Below are 18829 nucleotides of genomic sequence, written 5' to 3' on the forward strand. Positions count from 1 at the left end.
ACATAGGATCCGAACCAGTGGATTTTAATTGCCAGAAAGGAGATTCTGACAAAACATTAGGTTGGACTTTCTGACGGGAAGAGCTGTTCAGCAGTGGAATGGACTACCTTGGAAGGTGGCGAGTTTTTAAAAAGAGGTTGGATGGGCGTCTGCCTGACCTTCTTTAACTGTGATTCCTGTGTTGCAGGGGGTTGGACTAGATGGCCTTTGGGGGACCCTCCAACCCTGCAGTTCTATGATTCTGTGGCAAAGAATCTTCAAAGTGTGTAGTTGGGAGTGCGGGGAATCGTGCAGTTGTAAAGCTGATAATGCGCTGTTTGAAAAATAGGGGTGGAGTAGACCCATTAGGCATAAGTGCAAACTTCCCAAACCATATTAAAACATCTTTTTTGGGGGGGGGCACAGAACCTCCTCTTCTTCTTCTTCTTCTTCTTCTTCTTCTTCTTCTTCTTCTTCATCTTCAAGCATCTTAACCCTTTGTGGCATGCTTGTAAATACCCTTGAAAGCACCTGTTAGATACTTAACAAAGACATATTCATATATGAATTGTTGCTATGTAGCAGATAGGGACTAAGAGCTGCCATGGAGAAATTGCCACTGATACAGGATGTAAGGAAGCAGCACAACATACTTTGTGTTTGCTTGGCTTCTTGTGTGTGTTTAGTTAGTGTGGGGAATTTGTGCAGCTGGGAAATCTGCTTGGTTAAAAAGAAAAGAAAAGTTCTTGGGTACTGAAAGATGTGGCCTAGGCAGAATCCCAAGGGCGGAATACAGAGGTCTTTCTTTTAAAATCATTTTTCTGGTCCTCTTGATTATATAAACCAGGCGTGAGGAGCCCAGGGGCCTGAGGACTAGATGATTTACCCTTTTTTTAAAAAAAGAAAAAAGTGGGGTGAGTCTGCAGAGATGGATCAGGATTCCAATCAAAACCTGGGAATGTTGCATTGCCCAGCTATCAGGTAATGAGAAGCTATCAGAAGCTTGGAAAATGGGTGGGCCTGCTTTGGAAACGGTATGGTATTTACATGGGATGGGGTGGTGGTGGTTAGACCTAGGCACAAATTCTGCCCTCCCGGCTTCTCTGTTTCACCCTTGGGACCCTCCCACAACCTCCTTCAGTGCTTTTGCATGGCTGGAATATGTCCTGGAGCCCTGCTAATGTCTCTGTATTGTCTGACAGTGGAATGTTTATAGCAGGCATAGGCAAACTCGGCCCTCCAGATGTTTTGGGACTACAATTCCCATCATCCCTGTCCACTGGTCCTGTTAGCTAGGGGTCATGGGAGTTGTAGTCCCAAAACATCTGGAGGGCTGAGTTTGCCTATGCCTGGTTTATAGTGCTGTTGAAAACCCTCTGCTTTTTGCATACTTGGAAATATAGCCTCCTGTACAAAGGTAACAGGATGTGGGTGGCGCTGTGGGTTAAACCACAGAGCCTAGGGCTTGCCGATCAGAAGGTTGGTGGTTCGAATCCCCGCGACGGGGTGAGCTCCTGTTGCTCGGTCCCTGCTCCTGCCAACCTAGCAGTTGCACGTCAAAGCGCAAGTAGATAGATAGGTACCGCTCTGGCGGGAAGGTAAATGCCGTTTCTGTGCACTGCTCTGGTTCGCAGAAGCGGTTTGTCATGCTGGCCACATAACCTGGAAGCTGTACGCCGGCTCCCTTGGCCAATAAAGCGAGATGAGCGCCGCAACCCCAGAGTCGGCCACGACTAGACCTAATGGTCAGGGGTCCCTTTACAAAGGTAACAACCTCCTCTTTTTGCTCCGCTCACTTTGGCCTTTGGCACCACCCACAACTGGCCCTTGGAAAGTTGCCTGTATGGGAATGGGGCCCTTGGTCAGAAAAACGGTTTCACACCCCTGTATCCAAAAAATGGGTTTTGTACAGGGAGAAGCAAGATGATGATGATGATCATAATAATTCTTATACCTCACCCATCTGACTAGGTTACGCCAGCCGCTCTTGGCGGCTTCCAACAAAATATAAAGGAATAAAACTAAACATCGAACATTTAAAAGCTTCCCGAAACAGGGCAGATGGCATAGTAAGGTGTTCATTGGAACTCATGACAGAAAAGCAGCCGTGAAGGATTGATTGATTGAGGCAGCAGGTTCCTAGTCCCCATGAATTCACCAGAGAGCAAGCCCCACCTCACAGCAAGCTCTTCCCTTGTTGACAGAATGCGCTTCCTATTTATGCTATAGCTGTAGTTTCTTGGCTGTGTTCAGATGAGTGGAAAATAAGCCGTTAATAGCTTGGAAATTACCAATTTTCTGTTAATTAGCAGCAGCTCACAGCCCCTCTTCCTTTTTTTTTAATTAAATATTGCAGTAGTTAAGCACTCATTAGCGTTTTATAGCAACTATAATCTCTGCGGAGTAAGTTAGTCTGGAGAGCAGCCTGGCTCCTGATACTTAACCATTGCAAACTTAGATCTCTAATCAAGACTAAAGGGTTGTACCTAATGTTTAGACCCATCTGAATTTAATGGCCTTGACTCAACTTAGGTTCATTAATTCCAGTGGGTGTACACTGAGGAGAACTTGATTGGAGACAACCTTTCACCAGAGTGGGCCTTATCCCATTTTGACTTCCTCTTTCTCCATTTCAATCATGAGGGGAATAAGGCCCTTTGGAGCTGTGTTTTATTCTATGGATCTCCCCCCCCCCCCTGAAATATCAAGAAGTTGGACCTCCTAAATTCTCTGGCAGAAGTTATGCGTTTGTGTGGTTGTTGTATTTTTTTAAAATGCACTCTATTGATAGATGCTGGCTGCCTTAAGAGCCAAATACCGGCTAGTTGCGTTCTAAACTACAAAAATGAATAACATAACTAGAATGTGTTTTCATTTTGATTCAGAATCCATATATTTTTGTTGTCCCATGTTCCAAGTTTGCAAACATGAGGACTAGTGCTTTGTTTGTTTGTTTGAAACCATTCCTATAAGAACTATTGGAGGGTGTTCAGATATGTCTCAATAGCCACATTACTGCGGCTTTGAAATTAGGAATACAGTGGTACCTCGGGTTAAGAACTTAATTCGTTGTGGAGGTGTGTTCTTAACCTGAAATGGTTCTTAACCTGAGGTACCACTTTAGTTAATGGGGCCTCCCGCCGCTGCTGCGTGATTTCTGTTCTCATCCTGAAGCAAAGTTCTTAACCCGAGGTACTATTTCTGGGTTAGCAGAGTCTGTAACCTAAAGCGTCTGTAAACCAAAGTACCACTGTATTCTTCTCTTCTCTTCTGTGTGGCTTCCCTCAGAAGAAATGGTCTGTATTTTACTTTATTTTTAATTATACTAATGACCATATACAGGAGCCACACTGCAATTATTGCTTAGATGTACTTTCTTGTTTGGGGAAGAGGGCCTCAAATCAAAGTTTGTACAAAGCGGGGCCTTCTCTGCTGTGGCCCCTTAACTTCATGACTCTGCAAGCTGCCTGACTCCTGTAAACTGTTGTTCACTAGTACAAAAGCAGGGGAATTTGTGTATGGAAGAAAGAGCCAAGCAATCTACACAGACCCAACTTTCTCAGGGTTTTGCAAGGGTTTCTCAGGGTTTCTTTTTTTCCAAAGAGGCCATGGCCATAAAATCACATTAGGTTTGTAGTAGATTCATCCTACTGAGTGATACATCTTTTTTATTTTTTTAATAGCATGTAGCTTTTTTTTAAAAAAAAACCCTCTTAAGTTCCTGTGGGTTAAATCACAGAGCCTAGGGCTTGCTGATCAGAAGGTCGGCGGTTTGAATCCCCACGACGGGGTGAGCTCCCGTTGCTCGGTCCCTGTTCCTGCCAACCTAGCAGTTCGAAAGCACATCAAAGTGCAAGTAGATAAATAGGTACCGCTCCGGCGGGAAGGTAACTGGCGTTTCTGTGTGCTGCTCTGGTTCGCCAGAAGCGGCTTAGTCATGCTGGCCACATGACCCGGAAGCTGTACGCCGGCTCCCTCGGCCAGTAAAGCGAGATGAGCGCTGCAACCCCAGAGTCGGCCACAACTGGACCTAATGGTCAGGGGTCCCTTTACCTTTTAAGTTGCTTCTAAAAGGCTTTGTGGAGAATCACTGGGAAAGCTGGAGTAATAGTAATGTAAGCTTCCCCTAAAAAACAAGACTTCACTGCAGGAGCCACAGTCCTGTCCAGGTCAGGGGTGGGCGGGGCCAGGGGCAAAATGGGGCGGGGGCAATGAATGCTAATTTTGCCTTTGTGCACCGTTGGCCGTTTCCCAAAAACACACTTGAACCACCCCTCTCTACCTCCATCCAGGGAAGCATTGTCGCAGATGAAGGGCACATTTCTAGCCAGGCAAAAAACGGCTGAGTGGGATTGTGAGGGGCATGGCCCAGGGGAGGGAAGGTGTGGCTTAGAGAGAGTCCCGAGGGCCAGATACAGAGGAGCGGAGGGCCGCATTTGGCTGCTATCTATCATCTATCTATCACCATGATGAATTGGACTAGTGATGCTAAGAGGAATGGATAGTGTGGGGAGCCTTGCTTCTGTCTGCGTGTGAGAGAGAGGGAGGCGGGGGAAAGAGAAAGGTCAGGGGGTTTGGACGCCTCGGGCCAGAGCCGCGTTGAATTTCCGAGAACGAGGCCCCGTGTAAGATGGCCTCCCCTCGCCTGCCAGATTTGATCAATGGCCTGTCTGCGGTCACAGTGGGGAGAGGCGGCGGCGGACTCATTCCTCTCATTTACCGGCTGACGGAGCTCCAGGAGGGGAGGCTGGCTGCTGCGGGTGGTTATTAATGGCTTGGGGAGAGCTGGTGGATTGCCTTGTCACGAGGCAATTAAAGCCGGCGAGGAGCCGCTTCGCTGGCTGCTGCCTCTCCCCGCGCCGGGGCCCGTAATGAGCGATCTGTCCGCATTAAGCGACGGTGCGCCTCTAATGAACTTTAGCGCGTTCATTCATTTATCCAGCACGTAATCATATTACGCCAATTTAATATTGGGGGGGTGGGGAGGGAGGGGGGGTTGTGTGGGGCGGCCAGAGGGAACGGTCTTCCTTACCCCCCCCCCCCCCCCGCTCCCCGGTTCGTTACGGGAACGAATTTCCTGGTGCGTGACTGTGCATACATTACTAGCCAGCCTGATCTGTAATGAGCAACGATTGTATATGTTTGTGTGTGTGGTTGTGTGTGTGCGGTTGTGTGCCGGGTGAGGTTGGACGTGTTCCTTTTATCAGATAATTAGCCTGTCGACCCAAATGTCAGTGGGTAAGGAAGGGGGAGGAAGAGGAGGAGGGAGGATGAAGAATAGATTATGTAATAACCATAGATGATTATCTCAGATTTTACCTCAGGGGAGTTTTGTGCTTCTTTCTCTCTTCTCTTCTCTTCTCTTCCTCTCTCTCTCGCTTATAACTTGCATTTCCCTGCCTCTTGTACGTTTTTGACTAAATGAAAGATACAATTCACTAGAAGTGTGTGTGTCTATACATTTACTCTGCCTGTTTGTAAAATGCAGCCAAAGTTGTTGTTTGTGGTGTGTTGTGGTTGTTTGTTCTGTTGTTGTTAATCCCACCCCACCTTTCAACTGAGGAATTCAGCTGACAGCATGGCTGAAACAGCATCACGTTGCAGTAATAATAATAATAATAATAATAATAATACATAAATTAAAACACAACCTAAAACAATGAACAGAGCTCGAAAGACAAGATTAGCTTCCCTCTCTATCTGGAGGATTGTGAGGAGATTTGCAGTACCTAGGAAGCTGCCTTATTCTGAGCCCAACCCCTTGGTCCATCTGCCAAAGTATTGTCAACACTGACTGGCAGCAGCTTTCCAGGGTTTCAGGCAAGGGAACCTTTCTGAGCCCTGCCTGGAGATGCCAGGGTTTGAACCTGGGGCCTTCTGCGTGCTGTGGCCCTTCCCAGATTTCTCTTTTCCCCTCTCAGTCTCATTTTCTGTCCACATCAGCTCTCTTGAGGTTGACTGGTATGATTTGTGTGAACTTCATGGCTAAGTAGGCATTTGAACCCAGGTCTCTGGTCGTTGAGCTGCTGCACTGGTCCCTCCCTATAACCTTTCCAGCTGGAGAGTTAATATAGACTGGTTGTCCTTCTTAGACCTACTCCACTGTGGGATAATTTGTGTGTTTCTGTGTGTTTGTAAGGATCAACATTTGGTTATTTTTGGGTAGGGAGCATCACCAGTTGCCCTAAAACACATATCTTCTCAAAGGTGAGTCATGCTTACAGCTGGGATATCTCATTCGGAAGAGCATGAGACTCTTAATCTCAGGGTTTTGGATTTGAGCCCCGCATCGGGAAAAGATTCCTGCATTGCAGGGGGTTGGACTAGAATCAGTGTTTCCCAACCTTGTGCCTCCAGCTGTTTTTGGCCTACAATTCCCATCATCCCTTGCCACTGGTCTTGCTAGTCAGGGATGATGGGAGTTGTAGGCCAAAAACATCTGGAGGCACAAGGTTGGGAAACACTGGACTAGATGACCCTCATGGTACCTTACAACTCTACAATTCTATGTTTCCTTATGCCCATTTTATGGATGAGGGAAACCAATGCATTGAGTTGCATGATGGAGAGAATGCCATTTTAGGGCAGGGGTTGGGGGAATCTGGGGCACTCCAGATGTAGCTCGCTTCTAGCGTCTGTCACCACTGACCTTTGGCCATGCAAGTTTGGACTGATGGGAGCTGGATGTGACCTCTGGAAGGTCACAAATTCCCCACCCCTGTTTTAATCAACCTTAATCAAAGCCAGAGCAGCCACTCATGCAGAGACACAGCAGGCAGCCTCCTTTTCCAGATGGTGCTCCCAGGAGCCTTTAACGCAGGAATGGGGAACCTGTGCCCACCCTACCCCGATTTTGCTGGACTACAATTCCTACCATTGCTGACAGTTGGCCATGCTTGACTGGGACTGATGGGCACTGGGATTCCAGCAGCCTTTGGAGGGCCACATGTCTCTCATCTCTGGCTTGCCGGATTTGAGCAAATGTCAGCCTCGCATTTTCCTACAGTGCCAGAGGCGAGGTGCCTTTGGGACGCCCCCAAATAGGACATGAGCTGTTTTGACAGTGGAACGGACTCCATCCAGAGGTTGTTAGACTTGCCTTCCTTGGAGGTTTTAAAGCAGAAGTTGTTTGGCCATCAGTTATGGATGCTTTAGTTGAGATTCCTGCATTGCAGGGGGTTGGACTAGATGACCCTCGGGGTCCCTTCCGACTGTACAATTCTGTGATTCTATGACTGCAACAGCTCTCCCTGTTCGGGAAGGGCCATAGCTCAGTGCAGCGCTGACACTGAGTGCAGACTGTACTGACCCTAGATGGACCTGGCTGTCTAAAGCAGCTTCTTATATTCTTGTGTCCTAAGGGCTCAGTGGTAGAGTATCTAACTTGCAGACTGAATGTGGACAATACTGAGCTCTATGAACCAGTGGCCTCATCAGGCAGCTTCCTATGGTCCTGTGGTGTGCAGAGTGTCCACAGTGTGGAAGCTCAAGACCCAGTATTCTGGCCAAAATGTTTTGATGGTGCAGGATTGGGACTACAGAGCTCTTGACTTGAGGCTGGGTTGGTCACTCATATGTTCAGTGGGAATGAAATGCCACAAGACCTCTGTGCCTGGAAGGGCTGGCAGCACCCCCAACCCACCCCACCCGTATCCACAGCCTGCCCCCCCTCCAACCCAGCATGGCAAGAAACAGACCCTTTCCTTGCAATGGCTGCAAGCACTCCTGAGGGTGGGGTGGGGAGGGTTAAGGGCGGGGAAGCGTGGAAAAATTTCCCATCTTCTCCCCTCCCCTCCCGCCGCACCTCCAGTAATAGCTTCATCGTTAAAGTGATTAATGCTGCCTTTAGAGCGCTCGCTTCCCAACCAAATTGTATTAAAAGTCAGGCTAATATCTCCGGTTCTTGCTAGCAGGGATTCCGGTGGGGGAAAGCGAGGTGGGAGGCTAGATGATGTGAACAGGATGCTCTTAACTCCGTAGTGTCTGGGGGCATTGCTGTTCTTTCCTCTGCTGGGGGGTTGGTGTGTCTTGGGGAGCAGTCAGTCAGTGGGAAAAAGGAGTGGGAGGCACAGGATTCCACAGTGGGTGGTAATTCTTCCAACCCCCCCCCCCCACTCATCCAGAAAGGCAAGCCAAATGCTCTCAATCTGTCGTCGTCATCTCCTGCAAGGAGAGAGGAGTGATGTAGGTATTCAGTCCTGCAGGCCAAGGTTCAAATTCCTTCTCTGTCGTGAGGCTCCCTGGGTGGCCTTAGGAGATAGACCCTCTTGCGGCCTTTGGGGCAAAAAGGGAGATGAGAAAAATTAATAAAGCACTTTGTATGTTTGAAAAGCTGGTGGCTGGTTGGTTTGTAGAGAGGCACCCGTGTCCATAATGGTGCTTTAGACACAAGAGTCTCTGCCCCAAAGGAGTCTGAATTTTGGTGAGGGAGAAAGAGTGGCATCAGATTAGACCCAGTAAAATTATGTTGGGTTATGTTGTTAATTTCACAAGATTTAGATGTGGTTTACAGAAAGAATAAAACAATAAAATTGTACGTAAAAATAATAATTTAAAAACATCAGTAAGTTAAATCCTGAGCAAAATGCACGTCAACATTTTATGTTTCTGGGTAGGCTTGCCTAAACAAAAATGTCTTTTGCAGGCATTGAAAGGGGCAGGGTGAAGGAACCTGCCTAGTGTCAGTAGGCAGGGAGTTCCAAAGTGTGTTTGCTGCCGTGTTCATTAACTTCAGTGGGTCTACTACCCTAAGTAAGAGCTAGCACTGGATAGAACCCAAGATCAAGAAGGCACAATAGCAAGCAAATTCATTTGCTTAAAGCTGGATTTCACAGCATGCCATTGCTTTATTGAATTTGTCACCCCTAAGATGTAGCAATGGGGCCAAGTAAAAAAGGATTAGACAGATTCGCTGAGAGGGCTGGGTCTATTGTTTGACCATTAGCTGTGATAGCTTACAGGAACCATTTTATCAGAAGAGCTGATAAAGTTACAGGCTTGCTAGATCAGGGGAATGCTGTGGATGTAGTGTATCTTGATTTCAGTAAGGCTTTTGACAGAGTCCTTCATGATATTCTTGCAGAGAAGCTGGTAAAATGTTGGCTTGATGAAGTAATTGTTAGGTGGATTTGTAGGTGGTTGAATGATGGAATCCAAAGAGTGCTTACAAATGGTTCTTCATCAACCTGGAAAAAAGTGAAAAGTAGGGTGCTGCAGGGTTCTGCTCTAGGCTTGTTGTTTTTCAACATCTTCATAAATTATTTGGATGAAGGTACTGAGGGGATGTTAATAAAATTTGCAGATGACACCAAACTGGGAGGGGTAGCCAGTGCTGCAGAAGACAGAATTGGGATCCAGAATGACCTAAACAGATTGGAGAACAGGGCCAAAATTAACCAAATGAATTTCAGTAGGGACACATTTAAGGTTCTGCACTTAGGTAGGAAGAACCAGCTGTACAACTATAAGATGGAGGACACCTGGCTTGCCAGCAGTATATGTGAAAAATATCTAGGGGTCTTAGTAGACCACAAGCTTAACATGAGTCAACAGTGTGATGGAGCAGCAAAAGAGGCTAATCCTATTCTAGGCTGCATCAACAGACATCTAGTGTTCCAATCAAGGGAAGTAATTGTCTTGTTCTATTCTGCTTTGGTCAGACCACACCTGAAGTACTGTGTCCACTTCTGGGCACTACAGTTTAAGAAGGATATTGACGAGCTGGAACGTTTTGCAGAAAAGGGTGGCCAAGATGACAAGAAGTCTGGAAACCAAGTCTTATGAGGACTGGTTGAAGGAGTTGGGTATGTTTAGCTTGGAAAAGAGGGCAGGACTCGAACCAGTGGCTTCAAGTTACAAGAAAGGGGATTCCCGACCAAACATCAGGAAGCACTTTCTGACAGTAAGAGCTGTTCAGCAGTGGAATGGTCTCCCTTGGGAGGTTGTGGACTCTTCTTCCCGCCCTGTGGAACGCCCTCCCACCAGATGTCAAAGAGAAAAATAACTACCAAACTTTTAGAAGACATCTGAAGGCAGCCCTGTTTAGGGAAGCTTTTAATGTTTAATAGGTTATTGTATTTTAGTGTTTTGTTGGAAGCCGCCCAGAGTGGTATAAGTAATAAATTATTATTATTATTATTATTATTATTATTATTATTATTATTATTATTATTATTATTATTATCATCATCATCATCATCATCATCATCCCTTGGAGATTTTTAAGCAGATGTTGGATGGCCATCTGTCATGTATGCTTTAGCTGAGATACTTGCATTGCAGGGGGGTAGCACCTGATAACCCTTGGGTTCCCTTCCAATTCTATGATTATCCCTCTGAATACTAGTTGCTGGGGCTGCGGAGGAGAGGGCTGCTGCCTTCCTGTTCTGCTTGTGAGCTTCCCTGAGACATTTGGTTGACTACTGTGGAAAGTCAGCTGTTCGCCTGGTCCAAGAGGGCTGTTATGTTCAGCTTGGGAGAAGGGGTGTCTGTGAAAATGAAGATTTCATGGACAGGGAAGAGTTTTGAGGAGAGATTTGAATGAAGAGAGAGATGTGGAAAGACCCGCACAGATGTTCTGGTTGGGGAAGAGTTGCGAAGAAAAAAATGAGCGTGGCAGATCCACCCAGCTGCTCTCCTGTGATTAAGCTTCTCTCCCTTTCTTTCTAGAAAATGGTTTTAAAAGTAAGTTACATAAGCCCGCCTATGTGCCCCCCCCCCCGGCACCACGCACAGCTCCCTGGCTGCAAAGGTAATGGGAAATAATCAAGGTGCTGGCTCTTGCAATTGCCGGTCGCAGCTGAGCTCTGTTTGGGAGCCCGGTTTGGGCAGGTTTCCATCGCCAGGCAGCCGCTGCAGCTGATAACCCCTTTCCCCCCGCCAGCGGCGTGTGATGGATTGGGCTGGGGAGGGGGATGGCAGAAGAGCCACTTTTTTCTGTTTCTCCTGCGCTTGCAGAGATAGGCTGCTCAGGTGCTTGTCAGGATTATCTCCCGCAGAAGGCAACCCTGCCATCCATCTTCTGCTTGGTCCCTGGGGGGCGGAGAGAGCTGAGTAGTCAGGGAAAAGGCAGCAAGGAAATCTTTTGAGCCAAAGTGAATTTGGGGAGAGGAGAGGGTGGGGAGTTTTTCCAAGTCAGTGTAAACCCAGGGGCTGATGGAGCGCCCCAAACATCTCGCTCTGGTCCTGGGAACCTTTCCCAGGCTACCCCGGGTGATGGTGCACCGTTGCTCTGCTCAAGTGGGACCTAGCAGAACTCAGCTGCGACTGCCAGCACCTTCATAAGGGCTTCAGGGGTCCATGTGTGTGGCTTGCTGGATAGGGGGCATGGCATGGCTGGAGGGCTGTTCCAATAGGGGGCATTTTCCCGCATAAGGAAAGGGTGCAACATTTGGGGCTTTTTCAGAGTAGACATGATAGAATCATGCATGGTGTGCAGAAAGGAAACTGAGAAATGCTTTTTTGCTCCCACAAGAGTCAACGATGGCCGCCTTTAAAAGAGGGTTAGACAAATTTGTGGAGGGTAAGGCTGTCAGTTAGGGACACGGGTGGCTCTGTGGGTTAAAGCCTTAGCGACTAGGACTTGCCGATTGAAAGGTCGGCGGTTCGAATCCCCGCAGCGGGGTGTGCTCCCGTCACTCGGTCCCAGCGCCTGCCAACCTAGCAGTTTGAAAGCATCCTCGGGTGCAAGTAGATAATTAGGGACCGCTTACCAGCGGGAAGGTAAACGGCGTTCCGTGTGCTGCACTGGCTCGCCAGATGCAGCTTTGTCACACTGGCCATGTGACCCGGAAGTGTCTGCGGACAGCGCTGGCTCCCGGCCTATAGAGTGAGATGAGCGCACAACCCTAGAGTCTGTCAAGACTGGCCCATACGGGCAGGGGTACCTTTACCTTTAAGGCTGTCAGTGGCTACTAGCCAAGATGGTGGTGTTCTTCCCTCCAGTGTCAGAGGCGATAGGCCTCCGAGTGCCAGTTGAATGGGAGTCATAAGTGGGGAGAGTTGCTCAGGACCTTCTAGCAAGCTTCCCGCCAAGGCAATCTGGTTGGCCCCTGTGAGAACCAGATCCTGGACCAGATGGGCCCCTGGCCTGATCCCCCGAGGCTCTCCTTGCGTTTGTATATTGAAGGCTGCTTTGCTATGATGCAACACAAAATTTGGTTGTAAGCCATTGTGTCAAGGAATATAGATTCTCCCCCCACCCCACCTTGTTAAAGCGAGCAACACATGTTGGGTTCTGATTTGTTCTGCTACCTTTCTGTCCGACACCTGAGACAATGCAGTTTCCCGTGTTGCAAAAGTATCTTAAATGTTTTGATACCCTTTCTGTAATAATTTTTTTTGTTTTGGTCTCCTTGCTGCAGGGAAATCAAAGGCCAAGAAGGGCAGTTTAGATGACACTTCATTTGGCAGCAGTGAGGAAGAGGATGACAGTGATGAAGGAGAGTACAAAGTGGAGGACGAAGAGGATGACAACGACGAGAGCTCCAGTGATTCAGATGGTAAGAGAGCGCTGCCACGGCTTCCTTTGGAGGAATGACATTGGGCATCTTGGCGAGGCGAGATGTAGGTTTTTGCTCCTGACCTCTAGTATGGGATCTGAAGGGATATGCCTTTCACCTGTTATGTTTTTTGGAAATGGGTTTGCTTGCTACGCAGCTTGCATTTTGCCAGGTGTGTGTGTGCATTTGTGCACACACACACACACGTTCCTGGCTGTCACATCTCCGCACACCTCGTACTGTCTTGCTGGTGATCCCTTTAAGAGGAACAGCTGGTGCCCACGGAGGAAGGTGCTGCGTAGGATCCAGCTACTTGCGTGCTACACTGGTGTGTTTGTGTGTGTGTGTGCGCACGTGCATACCAATTCCATCGGTTTGGCCTGAAAAGATAAGCAGTGGAGGTCCTTGAAGCCAGGCCCAGGGTGGTAACAAGAGAAGTCTCTGCCAGGAGAAGGACGTTGCTTGTCAAGAGTGCCACCGGCTCTGGCTGTCCTTTCCCATTATCTCCAAGTGCGCTACTGCCTTCCCCTTCTCTCTGAGGGGTGAGTTTTAAAGGACGTAAAGCCCTCTTGGGGTGGCGATGATGGTACAGGGATGTCCACTCCTCCTCCCCCCTCTCCTTAACAAGATTTCTCTCCTGGCTTTGAGGTGAAAATGAGAGGAGAGAGCTGTGCCCAGCCCCACTGACTGATTCACTGTGACAGATGGCAGAGGGTTGGCACACGGACCTTGGTGCCGTTGCCCAGAATAGATGAACAGCAGAGATGGGAGCGAACATTGGCTGAGAACGCTTGGCAGTCTCCTTGCCGGCTCTTGGAGCTATTTCTATCTGGGGCTGCCAGAGCCTGGCAAGGCAAACGGCTCCCACAGCTGCCTCTCTCTCTCTCAGTGCTTGTTTCGGGACGGATGTTACCAGTTGGCCCCTCCCTCGAGATGTGCAGTGACATTTGTTTGGGGGGGGGGGGGAGGAAAAAAACACCCTTCCAGAACTGCAATACTGTAATAAGCATTTTAATGCAGGGGCGTATGCGCCCATGTTTCTGCGTGGGCCGGCGCATGAGAGCTCATATGCTTTGCATGCAGAAGGTCCCCAGGTTCAATCCACAGCATCTTCAGAAAGGGCAGAGAAATGTCCCTTACTGTCCGCACTATGGTGGTGGGTCTCCCAAGGATTTCAGACCTTTGGCATATAATTTTAAAGCATTCTTCCCCCCCGAAGTCTCAGGGACAGTTGCAGCCATTAAAACATTTTAAGCTTGATTTTTCAATACCAGTGATCATCTCAAGCTTTGAAATGCAACTTGTGTGACCTGCTTGGGCAGAGGGGCTTTGGGGTACTGGCCTTGTACTGTCAATAGGGATAGGGATCTTGCTGCCCTCTAGAAGATATTGGAACACCAATTCCCATCAGCCAGCATGGCCTATTGTCAGGGATGATAGGAGTTGTAGTCTCACGACATGTGGAGGGCCTTGCATTTCTTGTGTCTATCTTAATGTACGGTGTTGCCTGGGAGTTGCAGCCAACCGAATTCTACTCAGAGCAAACCTACGGACCCAGATTCAACTAAGCAGTTGCACTAGTGGGAGCTGGTAGAACAAGTTATGCAAGCACAACAGGCCCCCACCCCGCTATGGGAAGGGTCAGTAGAAAACCCAGAACAGCCCATGTGGGGAGGAAAAGAAAGACTGTTTGGTCTGGCATGCAGAAATGCTTGTGCCAAGGGATCCCTTTCATTGAAATAAATGGACCGATGCTAGCCATGGCCATGAATTTCAATGGGTCTGCTCTGAGTAGGATGAGCACTGCATACAACCCTAGGACTGTTCTCTCTCCCCAAAGGATGGCTGGGGCTGAGATTTCAGGAAAAAAGCCTGCCCCATGTTTTAAACTCAAGAGTCCCACTTAGAAAGAGCAGTGCAGAGAGGTTGGGGGGGGGCAACAACTTTTTGCACCATCCTTCCCAAAACGCCTTGTTTTTTGATTCCAAATTGCAGTAAGAGGAGCACAGAAGCGCTTGTTCACCCTCCCTTCCATCCCTGCTATCTGGAAGATGCAGCGGTGGCGATAAATTAATTAATGCTTGTGATTAATTAGCAATGAGCCGCTTCTGCCTGCCTCTTTCTCCCTCTCCCCTCCTCTTCCTTCCTGATAAGGCAGGATTTACACCTCTCTCTCTCCCTTCCACAGGGGGAGGCAAAGGGGCCGGCCGCAAGGGCGTCGGGAAACAGCTGTCACGGGCGGAGCTGAAGCAGCTGGCGCAGGGACCCGAAGACATGGTGGAAGACTTGGACTTCTCTGATGCTGACTGACAGCTGCGCCAACAGACAACAGGGGTGGGTATTGTGAGGGGCAAGGGGAATGGATCTGGAGGTGTTGCGTTTGTGGTAGGGTAACCCACCTGCCCCTTTAAAGCAGGGGCAGGAAGCTGCTCCGCTGAGGCCACCTCCCCCATCCCCCAAGGCACCACTTGAAACGTGAAAATCTTGTGCAGCAGAGTTTTATACGTTTTGGAGAAACACAGTAAAATTTGTGGCTTTGCCAGCAGCAGTAAAGTGGCTCAGGCAAGGAGATAAAAAGGCCCTTGTTAAAACCTGCCACTTTATAAATAACATGGGGAGGGCGGATCCGCCACCTCCAAATCCCCGTTTTGTTGGAAGGAAGCCAGCCCCAAGCCCACCAGCATGGCCAGAGCTTGTGTTGTCCATTATTAAGCCAGCCACCGCTTCCAGTGAGGGAAGCACCAGCAATTAACTGGTGGCAGGTATCACCTAATATTACCTTGCCTATTCCACAGAGCTTCTAGGGGTGCAGAGAAGTCTTTCTTTGCCAGCCAGTGCCCTCTGCCATTTAAACCCCACCCTGGTACAGCTATGCTAAGCAGATTCTAGGAAAGAGAAGGCCTAATAGTTGGGTGCCTGTGGTCTCTCTTCATAGTGGGCAGAACAGACTCTGCACTGGGAACTGTATTCGCTAGATTCACCTCTGCTTACCCCCGACTCAACTGTGTATTATTTTTTGTACTTTTGCAAGACTCTTAAGGACACAGCCGGCCCATGGAGCAACCATTTTATAAATTAAGTGATTTCTTTTTTATTATTATTATTTAAATCGATTTGCTGGAAAGCGTTGGCCTGGATGTGATGGATAACGACCATTTACAATATATAAAGAAGCGAAGGTACCATCGAGCGATCTGTTTGATCCCCCACCCCCACACAAAAGTAAAAAAAAAAAAAAAAGAATAAGGGGGGAAAGGTTGAGCGTGCAGGTGTTTTTAAAACAGAAAGGGTAAGGAGAGAGAAAAGCGGACAAGCATCGATCACATGATTGTTTTCCATCACTGTACAAATTGCGAGGTGGGGAGGGGGCAAGGTAGAGTGCCCTGCCCCGATGGGCTCACTCGGGTACCTGTTACCTGGTCATGGGGTGGGGGAACCAGGTAAAAATGTGCAACTCCATATCCTCTGCAACAAGCCTCTTCCCCCCTCCCCCACAAAATACACACACACTCCCCCCACACAAACAAAGTAAAAATGGGACACACATCTTCTGTACACACGCAGTTTAAGGTGTGGGGGGTAAACTCTTGCCTCCCAGCCTCTTCCACGCTCATCTCCCCTTCTGCCCCCCCCCAAACAAGGCTATCATTATTATTCTGCAAAACAAGTCTGTGCAGTACCCATCAAGGAGGGGATCTTTCACAGTCAATCTGCAATGTTTAAGCAGCATGAAAATGCAGTTTAAAAAAAGAGAAAAGCACACAAAAAACTAAAAAACCTGTACCCCACAGAGCTAGCTGTGCCGTACCATCCAAACTGAAGTAAACATGGACCGGAACTTGGGCGTTGGGTCAGTTGTCTGTCTTTGGTATTGTTTCAAAGTTGTTTTTTGAGCGATGCATAGACACCCTGAAAGAGGAACGGAACAGGTTCCAGCGAGGGACACGTTTCAGAAGTGGGGAAGGAAGAGTGTTTCCTCCTGGTGGGAGGCTGGGGTTAGGGGATGGGAAGAAGGGGGGTGCTGAGGGTCTCTTCCCCAAAGTTGCATTTCCGTAAAGGCAACAAAGAAAAAAGCCCAAACGACGTTCCTTTTCTCCAAAAGAAAAGAAAGAAAATGTCACGGTGTCCCTTTTCAAATTGCTTCCAATAAATCTTTGGATTACGCCGACCCCTGCCCCTTAAAACCCCAACGCTGAATGCATTATTATTCTCTTGGTTCCTCGGCTGGCTGGTTCCAGTGCTGGAAGGCCCAGCAGCCCAAGCCAGGGACCCTCGCGAGGCTGGCTGACTGCCTGGGGCTGTGCAGTTTACGAGGGCGGCTTCGACGTGTCGCTGAGGCCGGCCAGCAAAGGGTTCCCATTTTCCTGCTTTGGCGAGATGCGGCTGGCGGGGAGGAGAGCGTTGCCGTACGGGGAGGAGGTCACGCTTCCTGTCGACGAGGGGCGGAGGTCAGCGGGAGGCAAGTCACGGTCTGCGGGTCGCAAGCCCGGGGGCTGGAGCGGGAAAGCCATGGGGAAGCTAGCCATGTACAGCACCCGGCCGACTCTCTTGGCTACCTGTGGAGGGAAATTGCAAAAGGAAGAGGGGAGATTAATGGGTGGGTTGAGAGGAGAGCATGCAGGCTCAAGAGGTCTCCTCCTCTTAGCATGCCTGCTATGAGCCGCAGTCCTTTTCTATACAACCACTCCTGCACAACTGGCAGGGTGAGGGCAGTCTCTGCTGGAGTTGGTCTTCTGGGGTCAAGCAATGAGTGCCTGGTGCTGCTGATTCCTCAGCAGAATCTGTACAGGTCAGGGAGGCAGCTATGGAGCCTGGGGGACCCTAGCAGGGGGCTGTTTTGACAAAATAGAAATTCTGGAAAAGGCAACGTGCACAAAGTAGGCAAATTAAAACCATGTGCATACAAGCTGAGTAATTCCACATGCACACATTGTGGATAGTCTTGGTGAAAGTCATAAATAAAGGGAAGTGGTTGGTGAGAGGGGATCTTCACAGGAAAATCATATAAACAGAGACTGGACACATGCTTTAAAGTCTTTTCTTCCCCCTCTTGAGGACTAGCACCTTGATTTAATGGGGCAGGAGAGGACAGATACTCATGCTAAATTTCACATAATCCCAAATTGCACATGTGTACATGATTGCAGAACACATGCTGGGGGAGGAGGGGTGGGAGAGGGGTCATTATGCTCCTGATATGCTTATCAACAGAGCCATTTGCAGATAGAGCAAGTGAGCCCTCTTGTCTCCCTAGAAACCAGTTCTCAGAATTCTATCCCACGCACACAACATGTTCCTTGTCACCCTCTGGTGAAACAGCATCCAGGGCAGAGATACCTGCTGACATTTGGGGCAGAGACACCTGAAATGTGACCAGGCTATTTCTTATTTCAGACACACGGGGATAATAATGGCTGGATGTGGAGGGATGTTCCAGGGGGAGGCTGCAGTCTGCGTTGGGGGACCACTGCTGTATCTGGGCTTCACATTCTTCCTCCACACACACTTCAAAAACATCGTAAGTCTGGATCAGGACAGTGGCCCATCCAGTCCAGCATCCTGTTCTCACATCACAGTGGCCAACCAGATGCCACAATAGGAAACCTGCAAGCAGGACCAGCGCACAAGAACACGCTCCCCTCCTATTCAGAAGCATTACTGCCTCCAACTGTGGGTGAACCTTTTGGGGATCACACACACATGCACCCGAAGCCCTGAGCAATCTTGCAATCTCTCTGCCGGCCCCCCTGCGACACCACCCTTGGGAAGCGGACCATGGTGCAATAAATACATTTTGCCGAGGCAGGCTTCCCCCCGCCTCAACCACCACTGGCCATATACATTTGTTATATTATGTTAAAACAATAAGGGCAACTTTATTACTTTCCCTGCAGCCCTTACTGTTTACGAGGGGTCTAATAAAAAGGTTCTCTGGGCAATTGTTCCCTGTGGATCAATTCTGCAGGAAATAAAACTGATTCAAGGAGGAAAAAGAAGCAGCGGCGGTGGCAGCAAGAAATTCAGGAGCACCAATCCGACTTCGATTACACACGCAGGTTGTGGAGTGTTTGCAGGAGAGATACGGAAGTGAAATAACTGGCAGTAGCCTTAAAATTGGGCTTGGAGTGATACAGCCATCCCTTGCCCAAGTTCTGCTAACTGAATAATACTCTGGTTGTTTTGGGTTAAATATGAACCTCTGTTTTTTATTGAAGCTTTAACAAAAACCAGCTGTGTAGGTGCGAGAGCAGGCGGGGGGCTTTTGGCTCAGGATCGAAGGTGATTAATATAAGCCCACATCCCTGGGGCAGACAGGAGGATAGGGGGAGAGACTCGGCAGCTGGGGAGAG

The 18829-nt window shown here is 48.7% G+C and overlaps 2 protein-coding genes across 6 annotated transcripts in view; one reads left to right on the forward strand and one right to left on the reverse strand.

The window, feature by feature from the left end:
- The window catches only part of NOC2L (NOC2 like nucleolar associated transcriptional repressor), a 120934-nt gene extending 105361 nt beyond the window's left edge, over positions 1 to 15573 (forward strand). For all 3 annotated transcript variants that reach the window (XM_028740775.2, XM_028740777.2, XM_077931371.1), the window contains 2 exons: positions 12342 to 12479; positions 14668 to 15573. In XM_028740775.2, coding sequence (XP_028596608.2) covers positions 12342 to 12479; positions 14668 to 14789 — 260 coding nt within the window. In that variant the 3' untranslated portion in view covers positions 14790 to 15573. The remainder of the gene's footprint in view (positions 1 to 12341; positions 12480 to 14667) is intronic.
- Positions 15546 to 18829, reverse strand: part of SAMD11 (sterile alpha motif domain containing 11) — a 159297-nt gene continuing 156013 nt past the window's right edge. For all 3 annotated transcript variants that reach the window (XM_028740774.2, XM_077931369.1, XM_077931368.1), the window contains one exon: positions 15546 to 17035. In XM_028740774.2, the coding sequence (XP_028596607.2) occupies positions 16787 to 17035 (249 nt within the window). In that variant the 3' untranslated portion in view covers positions 15546 to 16786. The remainder of the gene's footprint in view (positions 17036 to 18829) is intronic.

This window comes from Podarcis muralis, chromosome 7 (genome assembly GCF_964188315.1).
Source record: "Podarcis muralis chromosome 7, rPodMur119.hap1.1, whole genome shotgun sequence".
Taxonomy (NCBI): Eukaryota; Metazoa; Chordata; class Lepidosauria; order Squamata; family Lacertidae; genus Podarcis; species Podarcis muralis.